Consider the following 11,359-nt stretch of genomic DNA (forward strand, 5'->3'; position numbering starts at 1 on the left):
TCAAAATGACATGTTGTATGGTATAAAACAATTATGCCAAAATTATAAAATTGGTTTTACATTCTTGATTTTTTTATTTCATAAATCTCAAATTTAGTCGGAAAACCATATAAGTCAGCCGAAGAAATTTGTTCCTTTTGTGTGGTTTTCTTGTCAACCAAAAATCCTTTCCAATTTAAGAAATGTATTCCAATACAACTAATTAAATTCCGAATCAATTTTAAATAATATTAAAGCAATACCTTACAATGAAAATGAATCTCGGTTTTTGTTAGAGTAGACCTCCAAATTGAAAACAACCGCCGCAAATATCTTTTTTCAATAATACGATTTGTAAAACTTAATAAAATAAGTTCTTATGCGATAAAATAACAAACGGACTAAAAAAACTATATCAAATTGCATGTCACAATTTAATTTCGTCATACAGAGTTTGAAAAATATCGAACTATAATTAAAACTACTCATTTTTTATCGTCTGAAAAACTATCTACTGTGTGGACGGGGTGTTATGCCAAAAAAGACCGCGTTTAATTGTATGCCTTATGTTGCTTCTATAGTCGCAGATGCATCGTCCAACGAATGTAAAATAAGTGTTACCTCTGTTCAGAAATATTGTGAAGAACAAAATTATATTTATTTTATACTTTTTAGAACAGAAATGAAATTTCAATTGTCTTTAACGATAAACTATGGACGTGCGTGGACACAAGATATTATTAAATACGGCAAAAAATAACTAAGTGTCCATTCATGTCTGATATACATACATTTTAGTAAATGTGCTAACAAATGGTTTACGAAATAATAAATGATTTTAGAAATGTGTATTTATAAGATTGTGTGGCTAATTTGTTAAAATGCAATTGACGTTTATAACCAAAAACACTATCAAGCCTTGATTTGATAAAAAATTAAAATTTGTATGGACAAAAGCAAAACTATATGTGAAGGTAATGATTGGATTTCGTTTAAGTAAGTGTGTACTTTATTTTGTATTTAATTAATACTTTGAGAAAAGTTAAAATATATTCATATGTACTTTTAAAAAAATTTGCAATACAAATATTTTGAATAGGCGTATGTGTGAAAATATTGATTAAGATGTACATTAAATTTCCACACGGCAACACTGCCCATCAGTTTGAAATACTTTTAAAACGGTAAAACCTTTGAGTTGAGTCGTGTCCGTCTGCGCTGAAGCAAATAATTTTCATTTTATGTCTGGCAGTGGTAATGAAAGAGTGAATTTCTGTTTTCAGTGAAATATTATTATTTCAAATTTCATTTTATCAATAAAATAAAATTGTTTTCAGTTGAATATTATTAAGTATATTAAGGAGGTATGCTTCTTTTTATTACCGCCGTGTACAAAAGATTATCTTCGGTAGTGCGAATAAAAGGATCATCAAATTCAATAACGTACTCTGAGTTAGTCAAATCTGGTGAGTATTAATTACTTAAATAATCATAATATTCAACACTAAAGGCTATTTTCTATTATTTTAAGTGAAAGATCAATTCGACATCGTTGGAAATATAAAATTTTACGATGCAAAAGCTTCCGCTTATATCGCTGACGAAGACGTCGTTGATTACATAATGCAGTTTAAATCTTCTCCAGGCTGGACATTAGGAGTGCTGGACCATGACGTTGATGAAATACCAGGTAAAATTTAGTAAGAATTTATGATCGATTTTTCTCCGTACATTTTGACGCCAAGCCGAACTTTCTATGTGTTAGTAGACTTCACAATTTTTTAAGTTTTGTAGGTCCATTTTCGAATGCTCAATCTCTAAATTCTGATTTAAACTCAGGTTGTATTGACTTTTCTATAACTTTTAGGACCAGTTAATTTACTAATTCTTTCGTTCAGAAATTGGAAAATAGCATAAATGTTTTAGATACCTGCATAATAAAAAATTCCGTCTAATCCGAAATTTTAAAAATATTTACAATAAAACAAAAGCAAAAGTTTCCCAACACTTAAATTGAATAGCGAAGGTATGGCGTATCGTTTTATTCAATATTAGGTATTTAAAATTTTACATTTTTTAATTTAATTTATTAAAATTTAAGGATCCCAAGGAAGTTCTTTGATTATAATTGATAGTGATGAAATAGCACCATCACCATCTGTTGAATCAATAGAGTTTGTAGAGTCTGTAGAAGAGTTAGAAGAGTCTGTTCAAGGACCTAACATCACGATTTTAAATACAGTTCCTCAAGAAGAAACGTCTTTGAAGAATAACATTTCAAGATTTGGTGTACAATCAACTATTGTAACAAAAATCAATCCAGAGGTAAAAATATTGAAATATTATTAACACTTAATCGATTTTCTATTTTAAAAAAGCAAAGGGCTTTAACATTCCAATTTGAAGTTAAAAATATGTTTTTTTTAAATTATACTATATATTTTTTTTTCTCTTCCCTTATTTATGTAAGTGACAATACATTTAAAAAATAGCTTGTATCGTTTCCGAAAACTAGTTTTTGTTAACATTTACTTAATTTTGTTTAGCAATTAAAAGTGATCTAATTGGGTTTTTAAATAATACATACACATAAACATATACAGTTGAACCAAATTATGTGTTTTATATCTTTATATATATCTATGCATAGTTTGTTTATCTTCTTTTTGGAATATAGGTACTCAAAAAATATAAACACGTAGACTTTATTATCCTGCTTAGACAATTTGAAAAGAATGCCTTTTTTACTAATGCACAAAAAATTAAGCTTAGCAAGCTTATGATACAGATTGTACTGGAGGATGACTTAAAATTGGAGTAAGAAAAAACCTGTTAACACATAGTAAGGGCAGCTCAGTAAAGAACTTCAAAATGAGTCGTATGTCACTTCACTATTAACTCTCAGTTATAATTTTCTTATATCATAGTATACTAAGACGGTTGCTTATTGTCAAACTCCATAAACAAATAATGAGAACCAATAGAACTATTTTTGAGAATCTTCAATATTTTCTTAACTGGGCTTCAATTATATGTGTTAGCAAATAATAAAAAGTAATGATTCTATAGAAAATGTATTTATCAGATTGAATCGCCATGATTTTGCGTATATAGCTTCTGTCATAAACGCAGCTTTTCCTTCTGAGGCAAAAGAAGAATATTACAGCCCTGCGATTAATGGCCAAAAGGCATCCGGAAAGTTATATGACACCTTTGCAAACTATAGAAATTTGCTATCAAGCACCGGGCTTATTAATAGGAGATCGAAAAAATCATCAAGGGATTTAGACTCAACAATAGGTATACACTATTTTTTTTAATTATGTGCCAGGTGAATTTTGAATATTATATATACATATATGTATATAATATTCGTCTGATTAAAAAAAAATTGTCTTTGATCTTCAAAGCTTTTTGATTAGAGCTTGGTGAAACAATGCAAATTTTAGAAATTTAATTTGATATTTAGAGGTTTTTCCTCGGATTTTTATATTTTATATACAAATGTTATGGGACTATGTGAGTTGTTTTGTAACTTAAAAAACTGTCGTATTTCACTAAGCTCTAACCTAGGTGCACTGAAAATCGACGACATTTATGTTTTATATATGTCTGTAGTAAAAAAATAATTCGAAGTTTCCATGTCGAGATCCTACGCCTTGAATTTTACATAACGCTTTTGCTCAATCAAAATTGCACGATTTGAAGTTTTAACGCTTACACATTTACACATTAGTGTATATTTTTAAATATGTGCTTATTCAATTTAGTTAATGTTTGCGACGACAACTGCGAAGCTTTTAAATTTATCCAAGAGTATAACGAACCATTCGATGAAGTTCTTGAAAATTGGAAAAGAAGTTTTGCAGTAAGATGGAACATTTTGGAGGACAATAAAGTTGAAACGGCTGATTACCTCGCTAAATTTCCAATTTTTATACTCAACAACAGTAATATTTTCAAATTAGTGAGTGCATTTAAAATTGAAAGCATTTATTTGTGATTAAACTGAATTTCTATTTACAGTTTTTAGAAGACTCAAAAATGTTGCACCCGGACATTGCCTTAAATATAGATTGGCAAATCTGTAATAAGGTTTTAGAAAATGGAAGCCATTTGAAGGATCCTACCGTTAAAAAGTGGATTACTGCAAGCCTAAACTGTTCCGAAGGTACAACCAAATACTATTGTCAATATTTATTTGTTCTGTTTATAACGTTACTTCTTTTTTAGAAAATAGAAAAGCTATTGGGCTTCTAGTACTACCGTACTTATTTCCTTCAACAAAAATAAAGGCCAGGCAAGGAAAACAAAGTTTTAAGGCGTCAAAACTTGAAATTCAAGAAAAATTTATTCTATATTTCGAAGTGAGTACTTAAATGAATGGACATTCTTTTAAAAAAAATTAATTGACAATATTTTGCTGCTAAAATTAGTGTTACAGTTTGCAATAAATAGGGGAGAGGGGGGCACCTTTGAACACTTTTTGCTTCCAACTCTCATAAAAACCTATGTTTTTGAATAATTGATTCGTAACTTATTTTCAATTTTAGAAATGGAATTAAGCTTTAGTTTAAACGCATAATTCTATTCGTATTACGAAAATTTCGATTAATTATTATTTTTTTTATGAAGCAGGTCCTTATGTTCGAAGGTGCCCCCCAAGTGGGGCAGCTTTGAACTAAGCTGGGGCACCTTTGAACGGCAGTTTTTTATGTAAATTTTTTACCTGAAATAAGACTTTACACGCTTTGGTTTATTAAAAAATACATAAATTAGTTTTATTTTGTAAATAAGAGATACAAAAACTTAACATGAATTAAATATAATTCACAAATCACTTTAATAAGGTAAGAACATACATATAACATAAACAAAACTAAAGAACTTAAAATAGGCATACAAGCTAGAATTCACAAATAACTTTATTACCTAAATATAACGAAACAAACTTTTGTATATAAACAAGAAGTACCTCATTAACCTAATTTAAATTTAGAGAAGTCATAAGCAAAAGTCATTATCGCAGCTGTCCGCGATGTTCCTGGAAGATTAGTTGGTGGTGGCAGCTTAGCTTTTATTTCTATGCCACTAACAGACCACTTGTCTTCTACATCAGGATAAAAAAACCTATACGAATTTGGTTTCCTCTTTAAAAACCTGACGTTTTACATGTTGCCATCTTTCTCATTTATTTGGCCAACAAAACTTAACATTTTATTATTGTTCAACATGTTCAAACCTGCCCCGACCGATTTGTTCAAACTTGCCCCAACGTGTCTTGTCAGGAACAAATAAGCTTTAATAATTTGTTTATACTTATACATAAAAAAACTTACCTAAATATGGTTCTTAAGGAACCTTCATCTTCAAAAACAATATTTTACACATAAAAAAGCTCACTAAAAAAATTGTGTACTCTTACAAAGAAAAAAATAAAAAGTTAGAATTGCAACATAAAAACATTCGACCCGAGCTACTTTCAAACTACTACTAAAAAGATGACCGAAAGCCGTTGACGTTAAGAGAAAACAGTATTACCAGGATAATAATTTGGTTTACGCTCTCAAATATTTTTTTAATAAGATTTTATTAATGCTGTTCAAAGGTACCCCACGTTCAAAGGTGCCCCTCTCTCCCTAAAGCCTATTAACTCTAACAAACATTTTAGTAATAGATTTGAACATTCAATTCATAATATAGCCTTATAAGTATCGAATACATATAAAATCAATGATTTATTTTAAATTTGTAGACTTTGGGAAAAGCTGATGACTTCGAAAGACAGTTATTAAATAGCAATGTCGGACTACAACCACGAATTATATTTGTGGGAGAATTTAATTGTTTGAAGGCGTATGTAACGCTAACGGATAAAAAATATGCCTTTGAGAATCCTCTTGATGCTGTCCAACAATGTTTCTATATGTATCAGGCATTACATATAAAATATCCTGCTGAAAGCACGTCTGTGTGGACTTTCATTCAAATCTACATCTTTAATGTCAAAACCAAATTTGACCAAGTATCGTCCAGCATAAAGTCGATTTGGAGAAGTCTAAAAAAGTAAATATTATATTAAGATATTGTATGCATGACTTATTAGAAGTTGTTTGTTATTATGACCTTAGAGATGTTTTAAAGTACATTATCTTAAAATATAATTTTTTTCCTGTGCAACAACTGAATTGTCGAATAGAAATATTCAACTTTGGTCGATAACACAAAAATCACCTCTTTTGTATCTATATTTAAGAAACATCACATTAATTCAACTGAACTTTTGAGGAAAATAAACCCCAAACTTTCAAAAAATGTGGTTTTACTCCAAGAAAAAGAATAAATATACTTAAACATCAATTCAAAATTTAAAATTTATTATTAAATGAAAACGAAATTTTTTAAATTTCCACGATTATAGCCCAACTTTTCAGTTAAAATCATCTGAATTTTTTAAATTCAATTTCAAATCATCGGATAATATTTTGAAAGTTTAATTTATAATTCTTTAAGGTATTTTATAAAAAGAGAAATTGGTTGTAGTTATAGGACTGTAAGAAAATAATCAGCCCTATCATGAATTCCATCGTAATCGGAAATTCGTACGAATCCCGAAAAACTCTATCATGAAATCCGTTCGTAATTCAAAATTGTATGAGATTTTCCACTACGAACGGATTTCATGATACAGTTTTTCGGGGTTCGTACAATTTCCGATTACGATGGAATTCATGATAGGGCTGAATGATGTAAAAGCAAATAAAACATTTCATTTGCGTTTATCATATTTAGAGACTGTTTGTTTCGACAATAATTATTTTGCTTACAAAATTTTAAAAAAAATAATCAGTTTTCGATCTAGAGCTTCTTCAATACTTTCATACTTCTTGTAAACATTGTTTTCGCCATATGGCAGAACATTTTTTTTATCCTAAAATAATAAGTGTTCTGGCAAATATTTTTCTTCAGCTTTTATTTTAAATTTAAAAATCCACATATTATTTAGTGTCTCTTTTAAACTTACTTAATCTTTTCGTTATATAAAAAATAATCTTCCTTTGAATAAGAACTGTTTTTTAACATAGACTATTATCTAAAAAACTGACTCATTTATTTTTAACTATGAATAATGTTAATATTATTTTCGTGAGTTATTGAATATATAGCTTTATATAAATGAAATTTAAATTGTTAACTTCAAATCTATACATATATGTGAAGTAAAATTTGATTGTTTTAATAAAACAGGAGTTACAAAATAAAAATTTGTTTATATATTTGAATCAATAGATATGTGGAATAGAAAATGTGCTTGTATATAATTGGACTTTTTGTAACTTGAAATTAATGATTTCGGAATACTTGTAGTTGAATCTGTATAACCTCTATTTTAGTGTCATAAAATAAACTAGAGTTCTGAATAACGAATTGTGTTGCGAAAAAAATCTAAGAACGAATTATTGAATTGATAAACACTTATGCACTTGTTAGTGCCCAAAATACATAATTAATTTAGTAATTTAATGTTGAAAAAATGTTAGCTATGGCAAGATAAAATATACGTAAAAGATGCATATGTATGTACATATGTAAGAGAATCAAATATATTGTCAAAATCAATCAACAGTAATTACCTGAAATAAAAATGTATTGAGGGCAATAGCAACTGAGTCGATCGTTTTTTAGATAAATAACTAATATATAATTCATTTGGCACAGCAACGCAATTCGTTTTCTGTAAAAGTTTAGTTTGTTTAGCACAAAGAGCAGATTTGCCAGAGGAGTGCAGGACAAACGCATACAATTCAAACCGAAACGAATGATTTATTTGATTTAAACGCATTATTTGTTTGCATCAAACAAATTCTATGTTCCACTCAAAAGGTCCTGTTCTTTGCCACAATCGTAAAATACGGTTGCAACTAATGTAAGTATAAAGAATATTCCTTTGAACCTACTCCTTGATTCGTTTGCCTCAACCGCGAAAATTGGTAGCATCAAACGCAAAATGTCTCAACAGCAAACGTGCAATTCGTTCACAACAAACTCTTGGTCGTGAGCCACGACTTGACATTTCGTTAGTGATAAATAAATAAATAGTTTGCTTCAAAGGGAGTAATCCGTCTGCCACAACTTGAAACTTCTTTTGTCATAAACGAGCCAAACGATCACTCCAAACGTTTGATTCATTTGCAACAAAGTAAGAACTTGTTCGCAAAACCTAATTATTTATTTGATACAAACATTCGATTTGTTTGCAATAAACGATGAAATGTTTACTGGAAAAGAATTTAAGAATTTGCTGCAAACTAAAATGAAAAATTCTCCAGCAAACGAAAAAGTCGATTGGGCAATTTTTTCGTTTGCCGCAATCGATTCGTTCTCTCAGTGCAACTTCTTCGCATGAATTCCTATAGGCCAACGTCCGGTACAAACCGCAACTATCCTGGCTATGTCTTGCCTTGGCCTGCATAGAAGATCGTTTGTACGGGTTTTATTATAGGTGGGCCATATCTTCCTAGATATAATGCAGTTATATATATATAATTGCTTCACCTTCGGTTTGATTCAGTTTGGTAGATAGAAAAGATTTTACTCTTCATAGCACCAAGAGGAATGCAAACCATTTCCGCAAGTGAGCTATGAAGGGCCGATCCTTGCCTGGCTAGCTCGTCAGCCCATTCATTTCCCACGATACCACTATGGCCCGGAACCCAGATCAGGGTGACACCGAGGTTAATATTCAGGCTCGCAAGCTTACGCAACATTACTGGACCAATTTGGATGAGGATGTGGCCGAGTTAATGGCTTTGACAGCTGCCTGACTGTCTGTAAAGATAGCCGCATTTCGGTTTTGGTTTGGGCTTTGTTTAAGTATCTTACATGCCTCTCTTATTGCCAGCAACTCAGCCTGAAAAACGCTAGCAAAGTCAGGAAGCCTAAAGGATTTAGATACATTTAGGGACTTAGAAAAGATCCCAGAACCAACTCCGCACTCCATCTTTGAGCCGTCAGTAAAGATGGTTGTGTCGAAACCTATCGAAACGATGTCATCCTCGCAATCTTCTCTGGATTTGAAAATAACCTTAAAACCCTTACTAAGGTTCAAAGTAGGAGTGCAGTAGTCAGTGTCTACCGAGATAATATCTGAAGGAAACAATTTCGTTGTGTTGCTGTGACCATAAGGTTTTGACAAACAGCTGTTTGATACCTTCAGCCTAATAGCGCTGTAGGAAACTATGTATTTAATAAAAGGTCAATTGGTAGAAGACCCAAAAGAACGTTTAATTCGTCCGTTGGGCAAGTACGCATGGCAACTGTGGTGCCCACGCAAGCTGTTCTTTGAACCTTCTTTAGCTTATTAATATTATAGACTTTGCTAAGAGCAGGCCACCACACAATCGATCCATATGTTAAGATAGGACGTACTACGGCTGTGTACGTCCATAAAATCATCTTCGACTGAAGTCCCCACTTTTTGCCGAAAGTTTTACTGCAGGCGTAGAAGCAACACAGGCCTTCTTAACAGGTACTTCAATATTTAGTTTCCAGTTTAGTTTAGGGTTGAGTATAACTCCCAAATATTTTGCACTGTAAGACAATGATAGGATTTGACCCTTGAGTCGAGGTATAGCGTGAAGGACGGTACTTTAGTTTTGGTGGTAAAGAGCGAGTTCAGTTTTACTTTGGTTAACTCCTAGTCCACAACTCATGGCCGAGCTGCTAACTTTCTTCAAAGCTGACCCCGTGATTTCACTAATCACAGAGGTGTACTTTCCTGAGACCAATAGCACCAAATCATCCGCGTAGGCTACCGCCTTCACTCCACATCTCTCTAATTTAACGAGAATTGTATCCATGACCAGAAGCCATGGAAGAGGCGATTGTATTGCCTAGAGTGGCTTGAATCTTCCTACCACTGAGCATGGAAATAATCCATTCTCGAATGAAGTCTTCTACACCGACTTAACGAGCGATTCTTCTATGGATTCGGTATGGACGTTGTTAAAAGCACCTTCTATGTGTAGGAAGGTGTCATGGAGGGCAGTCTCCGTAGATTTGCCCTTAAGATAAGCATGCTGAGAGCTTTCGAGAGGTCGTCCAACTAGGATTTCTCTAATATGGTAAACAAGAATGCGCTCCAAGGTTTTAAGCACAAAAGATGTTAAGTTAATTGGTCTGAAATCCTTCGCGGATTCGTGACATCGCCTACCCACTTTCGGGATAAAAACTACTTTGACCTGTCTCCACGACATGGGCACATGTTTGAGAAGGAGACATCCTTTGAAAACTTGTGCCAGCCATAGAGCTGCCACATCATGCAACTTTTGAAGCATAACTGGCAGTATGCCATCCATGCCTGGGGATTTATATGGAGAAAAAGTATTGATGGCCCACAAAATATTTTCTCTGGTTATAACGGAATTGACTTGCTCCACATGAGCTACGTTTAGCTCTGTGGTTTCAAGCGATTCGGGGTTATCACTCTCGCAACCCGGAAAGTGCGTCTTCATCAGTAGCTCAAGAGATTCGGCTGGAGAGGCTGTCCAGGTTCCATCAGGCTTTTTTAGAAATGAAGGATTACAATGTTCCTTCGATAAAACTTTGCTGAGCCTTGCGGAGTTCTTTATGTCTTCGATTGATTGACAATATTTTCTCTAGCCTTGTCTTTTGGCTGATGACAGGGCTTGCTGGTAAATTTTAAGAGAGTCTTTATAAGGTTGAGAAAACTTATGTTTGTGGCAGATATTGAAAATTGCCATACAGCTGCGATATTTTCTTCAGTTCGCACTGTACGTAAACGTGTTTGTGGTCTAACAATATAAAATTATTTCAAAATTTAGTGACAAAAGCCCCAGCAGCCGCTTCTGTTGGCCGATTAAACGGACCATAAAATGGAAGAAGCGCGCGAATGAACTTTCTTAAGAGACACACATTTTGATAGTAAAATTTGTAAGATAATTCATGGTTAAATAATAGACTAAACTGAAGATGTTTGACAGTGAAACAAAACACGAACACGTGTGTCAGCTGTTTAAACCAGTGGTGTTGCGAAAAAGATAATAGTTAAAAAATCACCTTATATTTCCATTGTTTTGCTTGAGTCTTTTTTTGGGTATTAGGATTTTACAATCCATGGAAAAAATCCTTGGTTTCCAGTGTTTGGAGTTGAAAACCTAAGATCGTCTATACTCCTGAGCCTTAGCCACTCATTCATTCCAGTTTTGGCAGGAGCCGCATAAAGGCTCATCATACTTAGTTTGAATTTGCATTTTCCTAAATTATAGGAACTATTTTTACACATTCTCTTATCCATACAGGAAAAAAATTGTTTATTTTATTTGAAATCCCTTCGTAATTAAACAGAATTTATTTTAAG

The 11,359-nt window shown here is 32.2% G+C and overlaps 1 protein-coding gene across 1 annotated transcript in view; it reads left to right on the forward strand.

The window, feature by feature from the left end:
* Positions 1-2,007: 2,007 nt before the first annotated feature.
* The window catches only part of LOC129944913 (uncharacterized), a 10,177-nt gene continuing 825 nt past the window's right edge, over positions 2,008-11,359 (forward strand). Inside the window, exons 1-6 of the mRNA XM_056054573.1 lie at positions 2,008-2,017; positions 2,081-2,304; positions 3,021-3,279; positions 3,750-3,946; positions 4,006-4,150; positions 4,213-4,346. Coding sequence (XP_055910548.1) covers positions 2,008-2,017; positions 2,081-2,304; positions 3,021-3,279; positions 3,750-3,946; positions 4,006-4,150; positions 4,213-4,346 — 969 coding nt within the window. The remainder of the gene's footprint in view (positions 2,018-2,080; positions 2,305-3,020; positions 3,280-3,749; positions 3,947-4,005; positions 4,151-4,212; positions 4,347-11,359) is intronic.

The sequence above is a fragment of the Eupeodes corollae genome, chromosome 2 (assembly GCF_945859685.1).
Source record: "Eupeodes corollae chromosome 2, idEupCoro1.1, whole genome shotgun sequence".
NCBI classification, from domain to species: Eukaryota; Metazoa; Arthropoda; class Insecta; order Diptera; family Syrphidae; genus Eupeodes; species Eupeodes corollae.